Below are 21,329 nucleotides of genomic sequence, written 5' to 3'. Positions count from 1 at the left end.
CTCTCTCTCTCTCTCTCTCTCTCTCTCTCTCTCGGCAAGTGAAAATGCTACGAATTAGTGGATCAAATTAACTGTTCAAATCCTTCTCCCCAGTATTCTCCCCCACCTCCCCTCTCTTCTCCACCTGCCTGTTTCCCTCCTTCCCTGGACTCGTATCTCCTCCTCCCCTACCCATCACAACCCACCCACAGCCCCATCCCCGCCACCAACAACCCACACCCCCCACCAACCCCCCACCACCCACTCATTACCCCAGTGACTCATCCTCCCGCCCAAACCTCCTCCATCCCATCACCCTCTCCTTCCCTTGTTTGCCTGCTCTTATTGTCTCCCCGTTTCCCTGGTTTGTTTCACGGCTCTCTGGGTCATATTCCTAAGCATTTCGCCTCCCAAGCACACTTATTTGACAAGGCCGCTCGTAGGAGTTTGGGACATTTCCAGGGGTAGTTTTATGACCCTGGTGGTAGTCTGACCCTTCTTCTGTACCATGAACCTAAAAAAACACCCATTAGAACCCGATTGATCTTTTTCAAACGGCGGCGTGGGGTGTGAGGAAGGGCATGTTGAAGTGATTGATTTAAATAAGTCCGTCTTTCTTCGTTTTCTTTAAGTCCCTGTTTCTACATTCTCTAGTTTGGCTCCAAGCAGTGTCACGCATAAACCACGCCTCTGCCGTGTCTCCTCCTACAAACCTGCGTATGACTTGACTTGGTGTATATAGACTTAGTTAGTTAGTGCCAAAAGTAGTCAGCGTAAAACGAGCAACGGGTTTAAAGATCGCGTTGGCCGTCACTTCAAGGCAACAGGAGGAATTAATTAAACATTCTCGCACGTACGTTAAGTGGATGTTTAAATCTTTTCTGCAAGGTATTGAAGCCCTGACGACTAAGTTAATTAAATAAATAAATAAGGCAGCCTCGTTATGCGCCATCAGTCATTCCATTTCCGTGTCTTCCGTGTGTGCTACTCCTCCTCCTCCTCCTCCTCCTCCTTTAGCCGAGACAATGTAAAGAGCACCATGTCAGTTTAGTCTATAAAGGATGATTAGGCCGGGAATGGAATGTCAGAGAGAGAGAGAGAGAGAGAGAGAGAGAGAGAGAGAGAGAGAGAGAGAGAGAGAGAGAGGAATACATCGAGTGTGTGAGTTTGGTAGTCTTGATAGGGGTGGATATACTTGTTTTAGAATAATTATATGTATTTAACACTGTTACTGAGATGATTAAGATAAAATATAGACAACGTGGAGAGGGGAGGAGGAGGAGAGAGCAGGAGGAGATTAAAAAGAAGAAGAAGAAGAAGAAAAAAAAAAAAAGAAAAGAAGATAAGAAAGGAAAAATGGCCAATGAAAGAAGGAAGAGTTGCAATGGAGAGAGATCACAAGACGAAGAGAGAGAGAAAGAGAGAGAGAGAGCCGGCGAGTGGAAGGGGGGAGGGCGAAGGTAGGGCAAGTCAAAATGAGAGAGAGAGAGAGAGAGAGAGAGAGAGAGAGAGAGAGAGAGAGAGAGAGAGAGAGAGAGAGAGAGAGAGAGAGAGAGAGAGAGAGAGAGAGAGAGAGAGAGAGAGAGAGATAAAAGACGGGGCACGGACCAGAGAATATGAAATAGGGTAGCGGGGTTTTATGAAATAGGGAGAGGAGGTCAGAGGCAGGAGGAAGAGGAGGAGGGAGAAGAAGAAATAGAGGAGGAAGAGAAGAATGTTGGAAATCAAGGAAACAGAGAAAGTGGAATGTCTAAGATGACGAAATATAGAGGAAAGAAACTGCGAAAAGGGACAAAATGAATAAGGAATTGGAGAGAAGTGAAAGGAGGAGAAAGAAGGAGAGGAGATGAGAAGGAGGAGAGAGAGAAGGGGAGTGAGTGGGAGAAGGAAAGGCAAAGGAAATGAAAAGAGAGGCCAGAAAAGAGATTGAGGAAGGAGAGGGTGGTAAAGGAAGAAGGGAGAGGGGGAGGGAACAGGGTGACAGAGGGAGAAGGGGAAGGAAGGGGGAGGGAAATGGAAGCGGAGGGGAAGGAAGGGAAGCCGAAGAGGATGAAACAGTGATGAAACGTCAACGGGAATGAAACGCGACTCGCTCAGGTTCGGGTCCCTGATATTTCTCTTTCCGAAAAATGTTAACCTTCTCACTTCTCCCTTTGCTCTCCTTCCCTCACCCTTCCATTTCCCTCTCCTCCTCCTCCTCCCCCTCCTCCTCCTCCTCCTCCTCCTCCTTTTTCTGTTGTCCTTGGCCTCATGACCTTCCATTCTTTTCAGTTTCTGTGTTTTATATTCTCCTCTTCCCCTTCTCCTCTTCCTTCTCCTCCTCCTCCTCCTTTTCCCCCTTTTCTTCTTCCTCTTCCTTCTACGAACAAATGCATTCTCTCAGTCATCTATCTTTGTGGAAATTTAGCCGACATTGCAAAGTTGTAGGAAATGGCTGCGTAAAGATGTATGCAATGAGAGAGAGAGAGAGAGAGAGAGAGAGAGAGAGAGAGAGAGAGAGAGAGAGAGAGAGAGAGAGAGAGAGAGAGAGAGAGAGAGAGAGAGAGAGAGAGAGAGAGAGAGAGAGAGAGAGAGAGAGAGAGAGAGAGAGAGAGAGAGAGAGAGCGGAAGCCAGAAGAAATTATTTATGTGGCCGTAAAGAAGAGACACAAATATGCTGGAAGAAAGAATTTGCAAAGGCGAAGGAAGGTAAATGTTTGGAAGATTCCAGTCCAAACACACACACACACACACACACACACACACACACACACACACACACACACACACACAGATAGAGGGAGAAAGATCTTTGTTAATATAAATATTTCTCGTTTAATATTTAGTTTCCTATTACAAGACGGATTCTATTAGTGACTGACGGTGTTTAGAGTTGTTACTGGAGGCGTTTGATGTTTTTATCCTATTTGAAATCAGTAAAAAAGAGAAAAAGGGAAATAATGTAAATCCAGGCATTATCTATAACTGTAGAGGGACAGAAAAAGAGCTTCATGGATTAAGCGACAGAGTGATTAAAGATATTCAAATGTCAATTAAGACTAAAAGTAGACTTGTACAGGTCGTATTATGCACAGAAGTGAAAACAGACGAACCAAAGTAGGAACCCAGGAATGGCAGGAGGATTCAGGGCAGACAGAGAACCAGGAGAAGAAACTAAATTAGGTCATTTGCCGGAGGAGAATGGAACACTATCATTAGACTAAGAGCTGCAGGACGCTGGTAGAGGCTTGTGCCGCCCTGGACTTGTAGTGGCTGAAAATGAGCCGATTTCACAGTCCAACACAGCGTCTTCGTAACAGCCCGAACCAAACTATAGAATCCCATACAATCGAAAATGGTGAGGTCTTCGATGCCACGCTAAATACACAAGACTTTTCCTGTATAGTTTCATCAAATTTGTGAACTTAAATACAAACACTAGACACTATACAAGGAAATTTCGATGGCTCTGGTATTGGTTTGGGAGCTTACTAACCCATCATGGGGAACTGTGAAACTGGCCCAATGAGACGTTGCTGATAATAGTGATAATGTGAGACACAATAAATATTCGAGTCTTTTTGAATGAAGGGAGGGAGAGGAAGAGGAGGAAGAAGAAGAGGAGGAGGAGGAGGAGGAGGAGGAGGAGGAGAGGGTTAGTGAATGAAGGGGGGGAGAGGTTAAAGTTGTGCAGTAGCAGTTAATAATTAGTCTGATGCGGTAATCACTTAAATTATGCAAAAATATGATAATCCGAGTAACTGCGAGATCATTACAGAACAGATCCCGGCTTTGCTTTCCCTTTTAATCCGTCACTGACATTATTCTCGTCCGTTCATTACCTTCTCTGTAGTCTTAATCTCTTCCTGGGGTTCGTTATGAAGCGCCCGATGATGAAAAGGAAAAAAAAAACATTCACGTTGATGTCACGAAGACGCTTTGAGGAGCTATCCGTTTTGTGTCCTCGGAGCGGCGCGTCGCTGGGCGGGAATGTTTTCTTTAATGCTTCTTTTGATGTCGTTTTTGTGTCATTTTGTTACTGAGAAACCTGCGCGGGGTTGAAGGATTTTTTTCACTTTTGACATTTGTTGCTTAAAAGTGGCAATCATTTCAGTATTTAGTGTATTTCTGCGTCATTCATCGTATCATTTTCATTTTACTTTATTTTTTGTTTATTTAGCATCGTTTATTTCATTATCATTTATCTTATTTGTTTATTTAGCATTGTTTATTTCATTATCAATAGCATTACCTACTTTTATTTATCGAAGCTTTTACTTAACGACATCAACCATTGTGATTATTGTAAATGATGTCATACGTGCATTTATTATTAGATCGTAGCTTCAAAGCGAGTCAGACTTTGTGGCTAATCAGTTAATTGGTTTTGTTTTCCTCCAGACCGCTGCCTCTTTAACTGCCTTAAGAACATAAGAACATAAGAACGCGGGAGTCTGCAAGAGGCCGGTAGGCCTGTACGAGGCAGCTCCTTTGACCCTAAGCTCCCGTGTATCTAACCCCACCTAATATCGCTGTCCATGAATTTATCTAGTCTATTTTTGAATGTGACAATTGTATTGGCACTCACCACATGACTGCTAAGCCTATTCCACTCATCCACCACCCTGTTAGTAAACCAATTTTTGCCTATGTCCCAGTTGAATCTGAATTTATCCAGTTTAAACCCGTTACTTCGTGTCCTACCCGGTTCTCTTACCAACAAAACCTTATGAATGTCTCCCTTATTAAAGCCCTTCATCCATTTATAAACCTCGATCATGTCTCCACGCACCCTTCGCCTTTCTAGAGAATGCAAGTTTAACTGTTTGAGTCTTTCCTCGTATGGCAAGTTTCTCAACCCCTGAATCATCTTAGTCATCCTCCTCTGCACCGATTCTAACATTTTGATATCCATTCTATAGTAGGGTGACCAGAACTGAACCGCATAGTCAAGATGAGGTCTAACTAATGCTAAATATAGTTTGAGGAAGACTTCGGGGCTTCTGTTGCTTACGCTCCTTGAAATAAATCCCAGTACCTTATTAGCTCGATTTCTAGCTTGAATGCATTGTGCCCTTGGACGGAGATCAGAGCTGACACTTGCACGACTTTGTGGCACGCATTGGCACGAACTCGGTCGTGCCAATGCGCAAACTAGTCGTAAACTCGCGTGAAGTGTTCGGAAACTCGTCGTGACTGCATCACATGTCGGGACGAAAATTTTGAAATGTTTAAAATTTTGGCACGACAAATTTTTCGTGACGGGTTCGTTAACTATGCGCAAACTGTTCGTGAACTTGTCGCGAACAGTGCGGGACAATGCAGGAGGATGCGCACCAGTGCGTGCCAGTGCGCGCCATGCCACGACATGCACGACCTGCCACGCATTGTTCACGAACTGTTCACGAACTGTTCACGACAAGTTTGCGACATGTTTACGCATTGGTGCGCGTCGCAGCATGGTCGTGCGTTACCCCTGACACGGTCACGTGTACTTCACGCCTTGATGGCACGAACAGTTCACGACTAGTTCAAGCACTTCACGAACAGTTTGCGCTTGGCACGAGCAGTTCACGACGAGTTTGCGAGTAGTTCACGACTATTGCGCAACTATTGCGCAACAGTGTCGCTCGCGTCAATGCGGGGGTATATAATAGCCACTTCTCGCCATTCCACAACTTGCCAGCAAGCAGACAACATGCCGAAGACGAAACAAATAGGTGGAAGAGCAAAGCAGAGAAGGCCACAAGCCGACAGGCCAGAAAATATTGGAGCAGATCCAGAGCCAGAGACCGCTGAGAGAGATAAGTCCTCCAGTCATCCATATCAAGTGTCGATGGCATCCCTGAGACACAGCAGGATACACTTGACACCCAGAGACAGCCATCCAGTGAGGAAGAGGCTACCTGGCAGCAGAAGAAGCGGGTCCGGGTATCCAAGAAGGAAATCCTGAGTACCGCTGGACAGATGAGGGGGAGAGGGGGTTGGCTGACCTCATCAAGGAATACCCCCAGCTGTATGACAAGAAGCAAAAGGAGTGGCTTAACGTGGCGACCAAGAACAGCCTGTGGAACCGAGTCGGAGAGCAGCTGAATCCCCCTGCCACTGGTCCCCAATGCAAGAAGCACTACGAGAACATGCGCACCAGGGTGGGGAAGATCTTGAAGAAGGAGAAGAAGAGTGGGGCAAGCCAGCCTGAGAGGAGTGCCCGTGACGACGAGATCATGGAGACTTGGAGTTTCTTAACACAGCACATCGTTCGGGGAAAGACAGTCCCCAGTGAGCAGTTTGCTGTCCCCGAGTCAGCCACAGTGACGAGCAGCGACGATGAGGATAATGATGTCCAGTCTACAGGGTCCCAGAGCCAGGCATCTACTACAACAGGCAAGGGCAAGGGGAAGCGGTCCAGGCCCCCAACAACAGAGACAGCCACCACAACCGCCGTCACTACCACCACATCGGGGGTCACCCACATTGACCTCAGTGAAGCTGTCAGGCAGGTGAGAATCCCAATGTCACTAGTTGTAGATTGTATTCCAGTTTGTTCCATTTCTCTTGACATGACATGTGCAATATGATGCAATCAAATGCTGTACTAACTGGTGCCAATGTCTGTATGTTTCAGATCCTCTCCAAAGCAGACTCCCAGGGCGCCAGCCACTCCTACACCGGCCACCAGAAGATCGTCCATGATTTCGTGTGCCTGCTGGAAGGGCACATGCAGGGCATCCCGGAGGAATCCTGGCACGAGTTCCAGATTGACTGCCTCAACCTGGTCCACCGTTACAGGCAGCGGCGTCCGCTCTTCCAGCAATCACAGCAACAACCACCCATGATCTGGCAAGGCCCACAGCAGCAGCAACCCTGGCAGCCCCTTCAGCAGCAGCAGTTCTGGCACCCCCCTCAACCGGCCACCTGGCAGGCACCGCCACAGCAGCAGCAGCAGCAGCAACCTCCAGCAAGTCAGCCAGCACCTCAACCCTTGTTGCCGCCCCAGCCACCACTGGCCTCCCAGTCTTCAGGCCAGTCGTCCTGGACACGGACCACTGAGTGGGAACCACGGATGCCACCTGCCCCGTCAGCGACTCTTGTCCAGTCGCCATCACCAACCCCTTTAGTGTCGCCGTCAGTCATCTTAAAGACACCTGTGACATCACCCAGCTTCCCGGGCCTGACCCCAGGGTCGGTAGGCAGCATCCTAGAGAGGAGTTCACCTCAACCCCCTTCACCTCCAAGGACCTTAACACCCCGAAAGTCCACCGTGTATCCCCAGGCAGCGGTCCCAGCATCAGCAAGGACACTGAGTGAGACACTTTGAAAATGTTGTTTGTTGTTTTCATGTTAATAAAGTTGACTACTTTAAAACACTTGTTTTCATTTTCACATTAAAATAAAGTTAGCCACAAATAAAAGAGACACCAAAAGGAAAAGAAAAGAAAATAAACGAGAAAGATTTTATTTCAATAGTGGTACAAATATAGATGCAGCTCATGGGGATACCATTCTTTCTTGCCAAGGACGGCACCAGCAGGGGACATGTAGTAATGTGACAGGTAGTCTCGCTGATCCTTCGCCTCCCTCGCTGAATGGTGGCCTGGTAGAGGCATCAGCCCCAGCAGCTGCTGGTCGAGTCTCCATCTACCAGGGATCAGATCATATGTGTCCGGATCTTCGCGGTCCACTTCTGGAATTGCATGTGGGTATCTGATGAGGAGGAGGTTGTGTAGGACACAGGCGCACATGGTGATCAGGTTGATGTTGTCGGGGTGCTGCTGCATTGTTGTCAAGAAGCAACGGAACCTGTGAGACAAGATTCCAAAGGCATTCTCCACAACACGACGGGCACGAGACAATCTGTAGCTGTATATGCGTTCTCGATGGACCTGTGATCGGTGGGAGAATGGTTTCATCATCCAGGTTCGGAGTGCGAAGGCGTCATCCCCTACGAAGTGATAGGGCACTGGCTTATCATCATTAGGGAGCGGTTCTGGTTGAGGCACTCCAGCTCTGTGGTCTTCTACAGCATCATGCAGGGAGCAGTTACTCCATGTTCCTCCATCCGATGCACCACCCTCTGCCCCAACATCCACATACAGGAACTTGTAGCCAGCATCTGCCACTGCCATCAGTACAATGCTGTGGAAGCCCTTGTAGTTATGGTATTTTGAACCAGCATTGGGTGGCTTTTTCATGGCGATGTGCTTGCCGTCTACAGCTCCCAGACAGTTGTGGTAGTTCCATCTGGAGCTGAACTTGGCAGCAACTTCCTTCCACATCTTTTCAGTTTTGGGGCAGCGGAGCACTTCGTCCTTGTAGACCGCGATGATGGCTTGACACACCTTGGGTATAAACTTGCAGATTGTACTTGCTTCAACCCTGAAGCTGAACTGCAGACTTGGATAGGAATTTCCAGTGGCTAGGAAGCGGAGGGTGGCAGCCAGCTTGAGTCCAACTGGAAGCGGTTCCCTCATGAAGGTGGACTGTTTCTGGAGGCGAGGGGTTAACTTCTCAACCATCTCTTGGAACAGGTCAGGTGTGATTCTGAGGTAATTCTTGTAGCAACTTGGATCTTCCTTGTGGAGTTCAGTCAGTAGCTTGTCATACTGTCCAAACTCCTGTCTTCTGGCCAACCATTTCCTGACCCACACTTTCCTTGGTGTCCTTCTTCGAGGTGGGGTTGCCTTTTCTTCATCTTCTGCCTCTTGCACCCTTTTCTGCTGCTCTTCAACAATGGCTAGAGCAGCCGCCAGGTATAGGCATCTTCTCTTCTCTGCTACGACGCTGTCTCTGGAATTCAGCATGTTGTCTCTTCCACAGGCAATCCAAAAATGACGCCAGGGGTGGGGAGGCCCCCTTTTTATATGGCGTGCCCAAATCGCCACGACGGCCTCCGAATAGCGCAAACTCGTCGGGCCAATGCGGGAAGTGCGTAAACTATGCGTAAATACGTCGTGCCAGTTCGTGTCAATGTGGGCACTATTGGGCGCGCATTCGTAACCTATGCGTGAACAGTGTGTGAAGTCGTCGTGAACAGTGCGGGAACAGTGCGGGAGCCTCCCGCTGCGTGCCACCAAAATGGCACGCATTGCCACGACACAGTTCGTGGCAATGCGTGCCACAAAGTCGTGCAAGTGTCAGTGTCACTTAACTCATTAAGGCTGGTTTACACGGACGACAGTTTTGCCACGATATGCCACGACAAACTGTCATGCCACCTCGTGTCCGTGTAAATACAACTGTCGTGGCAGCCCGTGGACTCCTCGTGACTTTGTTGTGCCACCCCGCGGCCTTGTCGCGACAACCCGAAAAATTTTGAACATGCTCAATATTTGGTCACGACAGTGCCACGAGAAAAATGTTAAATCTGTCGTGCCCATTCTGTCGTGCCACCTCGTAGCCCCTTCACGACAAGGGCACGACACCTCGTGGCGCCCCGTGGCCCGTCGTGGCAGAAGATGAACTGTCGTGGCAGCCACGACGTCGTGCCCTGTCGTCCGTAGAAATCCAAGGGGTGCCGAGGAGGGCACGACAGGCAAAATGGCCTGCAGCGACAGTGGCACGGGCTTGACGCGACAGAAAAATTTTATTGAATTTTATTGCCACGAGGTGTCACGAGCGGCGCGCGACGAGATGTGGAGGGCACGACAGTCAGAGGCGGAATGAGTTGTGGGCGGCGTAGGCGGGGAAAAATACTCGACGCTGATTGGCTGAGACGCTGTAGCACCTTGATCCGCGACCCCCCTATAAAAGCAAGGCAGGTACAGCCTGTATTTCCATTCCCTGCTGGCCCGCCGTTCACAACACATCATCAAGATGGTCAACCCCAAGCAACCCCAGCCCACCAAGATCGTCCAGGACGACTCACCTGACGAGCCTGACCCTGAACGTAGCCAGACACCGGAAATTATGTCGCAGGAGATAGAAGAGATCCAAAGCCAGGATCTCTTCACCGATACACCACCTGCGCCGCCGGCCAAGAAAAAGAGATCCCGCACATCGAAGAAGGACATCCCGGAGTACTCCTTCACCCCTGCCCAAGTGTTGGAAGTGGCTGACTTTGTGGCTACAAACCCCGAGCTGTACGACAAGACCCACGCCCGGTGGATGGACCCGAACCACAAGACTAACCTGTGGAAGGAGATTGCGGCGAAGTTCGAGGGGGCTACGCACCAGCAGGTCAAGAAACTATTTGACAATCGTCGGACGGAGTACGGCAGGATTGAGAAGAAGGAGAACAAGAGTGGTGCTCCTCGACGCAAGCGGACCAAGAGGGAGGAGACCATCATGGAGACGTGGGGCTTCCTGAAGGGCACATTGCCCACGAGCAGACGACCCCTTCGGACACCTTCTCCCAAGCCACTGCAGCGTCTCCCGATCTTCTCAGTGATGCTGACTCTGACCTGTCAGCTCACTCCATCACCCGCCGTCGAGCCCTTCATTCTGCCACTCCTACAACACCTGTTCGGGGCCAAATTCAACGCCTGGTAGACCACGCAGCTCAGCAACTGGAGAAGCAGATGACACCGCGAGAGAGGGAGGTCGACGCATTTCTCAACATGCTCCGGTACAAGCTGGCCCACCTCGAGGATGACGACTGCGAGGAGCTGCAGGCCAACATGATGGTGTACGCCAACGAGTGCAGCAAGCGGCGTCCTCTTCAGCATCGCCAGGCCATGCACAGGAGAATGCGAAGGGCGATGGATTCATCTGTTTCCCACATGCACGAGCCTCAAGCACCACCTCCAAGTTCTAGCCAGCCTTCTACTCCAGCGGCCACCCAGATTGTTCAAGCGGCGGGGCAGTCATCGCAGTACCAGCATGGGTCCTGGCCTCCGAGTCAGACTATTTACCAGCCACAATTCCAGACCGTTCCTGTGATCCAGCAGCAGATACCGGTCCAGCACACCTTTCCTCCGATGTCACTCTTCAGCCTGCCCACCATAAGCCCTGTAAAGGACGTTAGATCCATGACGCCCAGCCACAACACACCCCAGGCCCTGAACCTTGACGAGGACAATTAAAAACCTCACCTTTCCTGGCCTCTGCGGAGGTCAGCCACCTCATTTTGGGGGCAAAGTTAAATGATTTTTCTCTTTGATATATTGACTTTTGAGTCTAATATAAAACATAACTTAGTTTTTTTAATGTTGATGATCTAAGTATGAAATCTCATAACACGAAGATATTTCATACCCCGAAGTTTTTTCATACAACACCGGGCGCCCGGCCACGCATGCGCAGTAGGGAGGAGACGTTTTTTTTTTTCTGAGGCGGAAAAAAGTAGTGATTATCGCTAGTTTGGTTACAAAAGTAACGAAGATACCGATATATATTTAAATAAGTAGCGGATGGCCGATAACCCGATTTTGTTATCAGCGATAAAGTATCGCGATAACTTATCGCGATAACGCCCAGCTATGCTCGAGACAGCCAGCCGTTTCCCTACGGAGGAGCACAGAGCTCGTAGTACCGATCTTTGGGTAGGGCTGAGACCACTCACACACAACACACCGCGACAACGAGGTCACAACTCCTTGCCGGACGTCGCGTACCTACTCACTGCTAGGTGAACAGGGGCTACACGTGAAAGAAGATTAACCCAATTTATCTTCACCCGGCTGGGGAATCGAACCCCGGTCCTTCTGGTTGTAAGGCCGACTCTCTATCAACTGAGCTACCGGGCCGTGTGTGTGTGTGTGTGTCATGCGTGCCTGCCTGCCGGCCACACGCTCCTGCTTAGAAATAAGAAAAAGAACAATGCGGGAGACACGAGTTCTCTTTTTCGATAATTAAAATCACCCGCGGCGCAGCGACACACAGGTCTGCCAGGTGCCACCGGGGATGTCAGAGACTTGACCGTGTAGTTGGTGGCTCCTGCAGACGGACCCCAGTGCTCTAACGTGGGTGTTTTCAGGCGCTTTCGACTCTCACATCAATTATTCCCGAAGGCCGAGAGGATCGTTACATTTGCAAACACACAAGCAACTGGGGAACTGTTTAATATTCTTCATTGAGATAGATTCTTTGTGGTGGGGGGGGGTGGTGACGGGAAGGGAGAGAGAGAGAGAGAGAGAGAGAGAGAGAGAGAGAGAGAGAGAGAGAGAATTACACAGAATTACATAGAAAATCAGACCACACAGACCCCATGGTCCAGACTAGGTGGTCTATCCTTAAACCTAAGTGATTTTACATTAATCAGATGGCTCCAAAACGTTGCTTTTCTACTCTAGTTAATATTAATCTCAAGGAAGTGACGGTTGAGCTTGTTTTTGAAGGAGTCAATCGTGTTACACTGGACCACTGATGGTGGGAGCTTATTCCATTCTCGCACTACAACGTTGGTGAAGAAAAATTTGGTGCAGTCTGAATTTACTTGTCTACATTTGAGTTTTATGCCATTGTTCCTCGTTCGCAAAGTGTCATCGATCATAAACAATGTTGATATGTCTACATTCGTGAAACAATTAAGTATTTTAAAACATTCGATCAGTTTTCCTCGGAGGCGACGTTTCTCAAGAGAGAACATGTTAAGGGTGGAAAGTCTTTCTTCGTAGGATTTGTTGCGCAAGGAAGGGATCTTTTTTTTTTTTGGTCGACGCTGAACATCTTCTAGCTTAGCAATGTCCTTTGCATGGTGGGGAGACCAAACTGTACCGCATATTCCAAGTGGGGTCTGACTAAATTATTGTAGAGCGGAAGTATTACATCTTTATTCTTGAATAAGAAGTTTCTTTTAATGAAGCCCAACATTCTGTTTGCTTTATTTGCTGCATCGATGCATTGCTGTGAGAATTTGAGGTTTGACGCGATTTTGACCCCCAGGTCCTTAACTCATTGAGCTCCTATGAGTTTAACGCCGCGCATTTCGTAATCGAACTTCTTATTTTTTGTTCCTACTTGAAGGACCTGGCACTTGTCTACGTTAAAGGGCATCTCCCATTTATCCGACCAAGCTGAAATTTTGTGCAAATTCTCTTGGAGGCTTTGCCTTTGCCTGAGAGAGAGAGAGAGAGAGAGAGAGAGAGAGAGAGAGAGAGAGAGAGAGAGAGAGAGAGAGAGAGAGAGAGAGAGAGAGAGAGAGAGAGAGAGAGAGAGAGAGAGAGAGAGAGAGAGAGAGAGAGAGAGAGATTAAAATTCGTGAGGCCTTTTTTGGTTTCTTGAATGTGCATGATACAACTGGTGACGGTTTACTGAACTCATTCCTTGACAAGGTGAATGGGGTTGGGATAGATATATCTGATATGAGAGGACAAGCTTACGATCATGGTGCTAACATGAGTGGAAAGAATAAAGGAGTACAAGCACGTACATTAGAACCGAATCAACGTGCTTTGTATGTACTGCGTGGCTCATACCTGGAATTTGGTGATTGTAGATGCAGCGAAATCCTCAAATTATGCCATTGAATTTTTGGGCATCATGAACAGAATGTATGTGATATTTAGCTCATCTACATCTCGATGGGCTATTCTTGAAGAATGTTTGCCTATTACAGTTAAAGGTCCATCAGGTAACAGGTGGGAGTCACGAATTGAAGCTGTTAAACCACTCCGATATCATATGAAGGAAATTAACAATGCCTTATCAGTGCTGAGAGAATATGCTCTCGAGAAAAAAGATGGCGTGGCCACAGGAGCAGGTGCACTCATGGACATATTGAGCTAATGGCCATTTCTATCAGCAGTTTGCTTATGGTATGACATTTTATTTCATATCAATAAGACCAGCAAGCTTATTCAGTCATCAGACATAACAATTGGTGTGTTGCAGGCAGGGGTGACTACTACTATGGCATTCTTTGAACAGTATCGCAATACAGGGTATAATACAGCTGCCGCCTGTGGGGGGGGACCATAAATACCCCCAGGAAGGACTCCTCTTCTGGCTGCCGACCCGAGAGGTGTCCTGATAAATCCTCGAACCTCCTCCTTATCAATTTCTGCAACATTCACGGTCTTCGTTCTAATTTTCATTCTGTGGAACACCATCTCTCCTCCTCTAAACCTCATCTTCTCTTCCTCACCGAAACACAGGTGGCTGAGGCTACTGACAGCAACCTCTACTCTGTTCCCTCCTACTATCTCTATCCTAAAATTCAATTCAAAGCTGGATGTTGCGCCTACGTGTGCAACGACATCACTTGCTCTCGTGCCCACGACCTTGACTCTTCTGAATTTTCCACCATCTGGCTAAGACTTCATTGTCATTCTATTACTAAATACATATCTGCTGTTTATCTCTCACCTAACTCTACTAACTATGTAAAATTCTTTGACTATTTGAATTCTAAAGTGGAGCACATCTTGTCTCACTCTCCCTTCGATGAAACCCCCATCTTGTGAGATTTCAATGTTCACCACCAGCTTTGGCTTTCATCCTCTTTCACTGACCAGCCTGGTGAACAAGCCTACAACTTTGCTCTCCTCAACGACCAAGAGCAGTTGGTTCAGCACCCTACACGTATTCCCGACCGTCTTGGATACAGGCCCAACATTCTAGACCTCTTCCTTACCTCTAATCCTTCTGCTTACTCTGTCAAACTGTTCTCTCCGTTGGGCTCCTCCGATCATAACCGTATTTCTGTTTCCTGTCCTATCGCTCCTGTACATCCTCTGGACCCACCGAAGAGGCGATGCTTCTGGCATTTTGCTTCAGCTCGGTGGGACGACCTGAGGATGTACTTTTCCGATTTCCCGCCTTAGAAGTGATTGTCTCTGGAATGGAGGCATACATTCCACGTTCTTTTTCTACTCCTCATGCTAAAGAGCCTTGGTTTAATCATGCTTGTTCTCGTGCTATTAAAGATAGAGAGGCAGCTCACAAAGGGTTCCAGAGCCTTCGAACTCCCGCTAACTATGACCTTTACATTTCAGCCCGGAATCGTGCCAAATCTATTTTCCGACTTACCAAAACTTCTTTTATCAATAGAAAATGTCAACACCTTACTTCTTCTAATTCTTTCCGTGACTTCTGGCATCTAGCCAAAAATATCTCCTCCAATATCACTTCTTCCTCTTTCCCTCCTCTCATTAACTCTGACGTCAGCACTGCCGTCTCATCTGTCTCTAAGGCTGAACTCTTCGCTCAAACTTTCTGTAAGAACTCCACCTTGGACGATCCTGGGCATATACCTCCTACTCACCCCCCTCTGACTCCTTTATGCCTGTTATTAAGATTCTTCCAAATGATGTTTTCTATGCCCTCTCTAGCCTCAACTCTCAGAAGGCTTATGGACCTGATGGAGTGCCTCCTAATGTCCTTAAAAACTGTGCTTCCTTGCTGACACACTGCCTGGTCAATCTCTTTCGTCTCTGCCTATCAACATCTACCTTTCCTTCCTGCTGGAAGTATGCCTTTGTACAGCCTCTGCCTAAGAAGGGTGACCGTTCCAATCCCTCAAACTACCGCCCTATAGCTTTACTTTCCTGTCTATCTAAAGCTTTTGAATCAATCCTTAATCGGAAGATTCAAAAGCACCTTTCCACTTCTAACCTTCCATCTGATCGCCAGTATGGGCTCCGCAAGGGGCGTTCTACTGGCGATCTTCTTGCTCTCTTAACTGACTCTTGGTCATCCTTTCTTAGCCGTTTCGGTGAATCATTCTCTGTTGCGCTAGACATATCGAAAGCCTTCGATAAAGTCTGGCACAAGTCTTTGCTTTCTAAATTGCCCTCTTTTGGATTCTATCCCTCTCTCTGTCCTTTATCTCCAGTTTCCTTTCCGGTCGTTCCATCTCTGCGGTGGTAGACGGTCACTGTTCTTCCCCTAAACCTATCAACAGTGGTGTTCCACAGGGCTTTGTCCTATCACCCACTCTTTTCGTGTTATTCATCAATGATCTTTTTTCCATAACAAACTGTCCCGTCCACTCATACGCCGACGACTCCACTCTGCATTATTCAACTTCTTTCAATAGAAGCCCATCACAACAGGAAGTACACGACTCCAGACTGGAGGCTGCAGAACGCTTAATCTCAGACCTTGCTATCATTTCCGATTGGGGCAGAAGGAACCTTGTGTCCTTCAATGCCTCAAAAACTCAATTTCTCCACCTATCAACTCGACACAAACTTCCAAACACCTATCCCCTATTCTTCGCTATCACCATCTTCAACACTAAACATCCTCGGTCTATCCTTAACTCAAAATCTCAACTGGAAACTTCACATCTCCTCTCTCGGTAAATCAGCTTCCTCGAGGTTGGGCGTTTTGTGTCGTCTCCGCCAGTTCTTCTCCCCCGCGCAGGTAATATCCATATACAGGGGCCTTGTCCGCCCTCGTATGGAGTATGCATCTCACGTGTGGGGGCTCCATTCACACAGCTCTTCTGGACAGAGTGGAGTCTAAGGCTCTTCGTCTCATCAGCTCTCCTCCTCCTACTGATAGTCTTCTACCTCTTGAATTCCGTCGCGATGTTGCCTCTCTTTTTTTCTTCTATCGATAATTCCACGCTGACTGCTCTTCTGAACTTGCTAACTGCATGCCTCCCCACCTCCCGCGGCCCCGCTGCACACGACTTTCTATTCATGCTCATCCCTATACTGTCCAAACCCCTTATGCAAGAGTTAACCAGCATCTTCACTCTTTCATCCCTCACGCTGGTAAACTCTGGAACAATCTTCCTTCATCTGTATTTCCTCCTGCCTACGACTTGAACTCTTTCAAGAGAAAGTTATCAGGACACCTCTCCTTCCGAAACTGACCTCTCTTTCGGCCACCTCTTATGATTCTTTTTTAGGAGCAGCGAGTAGCGGGCTTTTTTTATTATTGTTTCCTTTTTTTGTGCCCTTGAGCTGCCTCCTTTGTTGTAAAAAAATAAAAAATCTTAATGCATCGGAAATAGCTGAGCAGGTGAATGTAGCCAAAGTATTTCCGCAGACGCGTACACGAAGAAAAAAAAAGCATGTTTGACTATGTGTCGCAATGAAAGTATCTTATCTGAGGATAAAAAAAAATGTCAGTTCTTCTTTGTTGTAGTAGATCAGGTTATATCATCCGTCAACTCGGGAATTAGTCAGCTTATGGAGTGGCATAACCTGTTTGGCTTTTTTGTAAAATACAAAGCAATTCAAGCAGTGTATTGACGAAAACAAGCTTCACATTCGATGCAAGAAATATGAGGAAATAATGGGAGACATTGATGCACCTGAACTGGAAATGGAGTTGAGACATTTCATTGCTGTTGTCAGTAGAGAAAAAAACTCTTGCTACTGCTAAAGATTTCTTAACATATATTTGTAGTAATAATCTTCAGGAAATATACCCAAACACTGGAATTGTGTTGAGAGCTATGTTAACAACTCCAGTTACTGTTGCAAGTGCAGAGAGAAGCTTTAATAGAAAGAAAATAATAAAAAAAAATATTTTGCGGTCAACAATGTCAGATGAGAGGCTCTCTGCTCTAGGAATCATCTTCATTGAACATGATGTTGCTAGATCTCGTGATTTTGATGCTTTGGTTAATAAGTTTGCAAACCACAAAGCTCGAAAAAAGCCTTTTAATGATCGTTTTGCATTTAAATTATCATACTTTGTTAAGAGAAACATTATTTTTGTACTCTGATAGGCCTGCTTATCAGTCGTGCCCCCACGTTGTGCTCGGCTCAGCACCACTTAAGTATATAACATCATCATTCGTTGTTTGTTAATAGCTGTACTCCTTACTATTACTGAAAAAAATGTAAAACTCGGTTGTCTGTATGGGGCCCCACATATATATTTTTTTTATTGGGGGGGCTCACTACTTCTTGCTACTGCCCTGGTTATTACTGGCATACATTGTGACGAAAACGTCCTAGTACAGAGCGAAATAACATACTGGGGTTTCTATACTAGGACCTTATATCAAGTTAAGATATACAGATAAAATAGGAAATAAGATAATAGTAAACGATGCAATATAAAACCTAGATCTTGAAAATATAAGACATAAGGTTTTCCGTAAACAAGAATAAAATGATATAATACTAATAAAATAGGAATGTGCGTACGCGTTGTCGTAAGATAATATAATAGCCATATACAAGAATGTTGTCATAAAATGTATAATAAAACAAAAATATCATATACATGAGTGTAGTCACGACTTGGAGAAAGTCTGTTCGTTAAAACTAAAAAAGATAGTTTTTTTCAACTCACTTTTGAAAATAGACATATTTGGCGTCCTTCACGTGATCAGGTAGGCTGTTTAGGTCCAGCTACCAGTAGAGACCTGTCTCCTATACAAGTTCTAGTTTTGGGAACAAGTAGTTGGTGTTGATGTCTTGTGTTGACATCGCGAGTCTCACTCACCTTAGGGAGCGAGAACAACCAACCCGGCAATCTTTAACTCATTACATTATTCACAGTGATTCCCGACTCGTACTTGTACATATCACATATCTTCAGCCACTTTAGCTCCCCTATATATGGTGTTGCATGGTCAAATTTATTGCACCAAGCGCAACTTTGGCTGTTGTTTTTTGCACCTGCTGGATATGGCATGCAGCACTATATCCCCATATCTTTAATCCGTACTTTATGATGCTCAACACGAAGGATTGAATTAAATGATTATGGTAAGGAAGGCGCGGGAAGGTTAATATGTAATGACGACGACCAAATGATATGGTAGAAACTCTAATGAAAAGAGCTCAGGGGAAAAGTTAGGAGGTTTAACCATCAGACAAAACGTTAATTAAATGAAGATGAGGGAAAGGAGGGACTAAAAATAGGAAGAACAGTTAGGAGAAAAAAGTTAATGAACGAATTGTCTCGTTGTGGAAAACTGGTTAAATAAAAAAAAGGAAAAAAACAAAGAGTAGCGGAAAAAGGTAATGCGATGAGGAAACAGTTGATGAAGTATCCGAAGGAAGAGAAGCGAAGCTGTTCAGGATGAGCACAGTCAGGTAGGAAAAAGAAGGAAAAATACATAGTAGAGAAATTTAAAAAATATAAAATATAAAGAAAATGAGGACAAAAAATAAATGTGTTGAGAAAACGTTAGATAAGTTGATTGACAGAAGAAAAGTGAAGTTGAAGAAACAGTAAAGTGAAGAAAATGGGTGAAAAGAGAAAGTTAAACGATGAAGAAAAAGTTGAAAAAAAGAGAAAAAGTAAAAAAAAAGTAAATGGATTGATGAAAGATTAGATAAGAGAAGTTGTTTAAAGGAAGGAGTAAGGTGAAATAATAAAGCAAAAGAAACAGAAGTTGGAAAAGAGAAGGAAAAGAAGACAAAAAAAAAAGAAAAAAGAATTGGCTGAAGTAGTTTGTGGGTCATCTCGGGTCGGCAAAGGCTGATTCACACCATACGTAAAATGACCGGTCCGTACCGCACCGTTCCGGACGACAAAGTATTCTTCAGTGGGAAACCCAGTGTTGTGCTCGCACCGCTACGGACCTGCACGTCTCCGGCGCGGACCGTCATCACCACTTGCCGGTCGGGATTGTCGGAGAGAATATTTTGCAGGTCCGCGCCGGTACGGCCCGGCCCGGAGCCTGTCAGTGTTGGATAGTGTGAACACACTTCCGTCACCATGCAGCAAAGCGGACAGGCGTGGCCTCGGGGAGCGTAGCACCGCATTCATTCATTCTCTCTCTCTCTCTCTCTCTCTCTCTCTCTCTCTCTCTCTCTCTCTCTCTCTCTCTCTCTTCATTCACACCCGACCTCTGCTCATTCACACCCGACCTCTGCATTCACACCCGACCTCTGCTGAGAGAAGGTCGTGACCTCACCCCGCTGCGCTCCACAACATCGCTTGCCCTGTGTTTTCGTTGTGCTCTTGGGATTGCGTTTGTGTGTTCTCGCTTGTGGACCTTGTGTGTTGCCTGTGATTTCCCGACACGTGTTTGGTGTGTGTTCGCTTGTGGTTTCTGCCTGTGGTTGCCTCTGTGATTTGTGTTTCCGGTGTTTTTGCGTGTGATCTGGCTGTTTCCGGGTGTTCTGCGTGGGTTTCAGAGTGATTCAAGTGTGTTGTGTTTCCGGTGTTTTTGCGTGTGATTTGGCTGCTTCTAAGTGTACTGCGTGTGTATCAGTGTTTTGAGTGTGCTGTTTTGTTTCCGGTGTTTTTGCGTGTGATTTGGCTGTTTTTCGAGTGTTCTGCGTTTCGAGTGTGTTGTGTCTCCAGTGCTTTTGCGTGTGATTTGGCTGTTTATAGTGCTGCCTGTGGTTGCCTCTGTGATTTGTGTTTCCGGTGTTTTGTGTGATCTGGCTGATTCCGGGTGTTCTGCGTGGGTTTCAGAGTGATTCAAGTGTGTTGTGTTTCCGGTGTTTTGCGTGTGATCTGGTTGCTTCTAAGTGTACTGCGTGTGTTTCAGTGTTTTGAGTGTGCTGTTTTGTTTCCGGTGTTTTTTGTGTGATTTGGCTGTTTTTCGAGTGTTCTGCGTTCTGAGTGTGTTGTGTCTCCAGTGACTTTTTGTGTGATTTGGCTGTTTATAGTGCTGCCTGTGGTTGCCTCTGTGATTTGTGTTTCCGGTGTTTTTGCGTGTGATCTGGCTGTTTCCGGGTGTTCTGCGTGGGTTTCAGAGTGATTCAAGTGTGTTGTGTTTCCGGTGTTTTTGCGTGTGATTTGGCTGCTTCTAAGTGTACTGCGTGTGTTTCAGTGTTTTGAGTGTGCTGTTTTGTGTCCGGTGTTTCTGCGTGTGATTTGGCTGTTTTTCGAGTGTTCTGCGTTTCGAGTGTGTTGTGTTTCCAGTGCTTTTGCGTGTGATTTGGCTGTTTATAGTGCTCTGCGTGGGTTTCAGAGTGTTTTGAGTGTGCTGTTGTATTTCAGGTGTTTTTGCGAGTGACTTGAGGGTGTTTAGTCGTGCTTGTGCTTGGGTTTCTGTGTGTTTCGTGTGTCCCGAGTGTGACTTTGTGTTCCCGAGTGTCTCACGCGTGATTTGGGTGTGTCGACAACCCACCCTTTGAATTCCCTGAGGATTCAATCTGCTCCTCCTCACTACACCCTCTTTAAATCCCCTAGAGGATTAGCCCTTCCTACTCCTCCCTCACCTCCACATATTTCTAAGCCCTCCCCCCCTCACTCACCTTACCTCACATCCTATTTACCCATCCCTTCACCCACCTTACCTCGCCTCTTTCTTAACCTTTCTTGTTCTCACACACCTCACTCACCTCACATCCCTTCCTACTCCTCCTCTCTCCCACTTACCTCCTTTCCCAAACTCCCTCTCACTCATCTCACCTATTTCCTAATCCTCCTTGATCTCACACACCTCACTCACCGCCTCCCTTTCCCCCTCTTTACTCACCTCACATCCCTTCCTCCTCCTCCTCTCTCCCACCTCACCTATTTCCCAACCCTCCTTGATCTCACACACCTCACTCACCGCCTCTCTTTCACCCTCTTTACTCACCTTACATCCCTTCCTACTCCTCCTCTCTCCCACC

At 46.7% G+C, this 21,329-nt stretch overlaps 1 protein-coding gene across 1 annotated transcript in view; it reads left to right on the top strand.

Annotated features, from left to right (window-relative positions):
* LOC126991163 (uncharacterized) overlaps positions 1–7,356 on the top strand; it is a gene marked incomplete at its 5' end in the record, with an annotated part of 60,121 nt that extends 52,765 nt beyond the window's left edge. The window contains 2 exons of the mRNA XM_050849924.1: positions 5,860–6,458; positions 6,584–7,356. Of these exons, the coding sequence (XP_050705881.1) occupies positions 5,860–6,458; positions 6,584–7,276 (1,292 nt within the window). The remainder of the gene's footprint in view (positions 1–5,859; positions 6,459–6,583) is intronic.
* Positions 7,357–21,329: the final 13,973 nt, after the last annotated feature.

The sequence above is a fragment of the Eriocheir sinensis genome, unplaced genomic scaffold (genome assembly GCF_024679095.1).
Source record: "Eriocheir sinensis breed Jianghai 21 unplaced genomic scaffold, ASM2467909v1 Scaffold247, whole genome shotgun sequence".
NCBI classification, from domain to species: domain Eukaryota; kingdom Metazoa; phylum Arthropoda; class Malacostraca; order Decapoda; family Varunidae; genus Eriocheir; species Eriocheir sinensis.
This window is presented reverse-complemented; position numbering and strand designations above follow the sequence as displayed.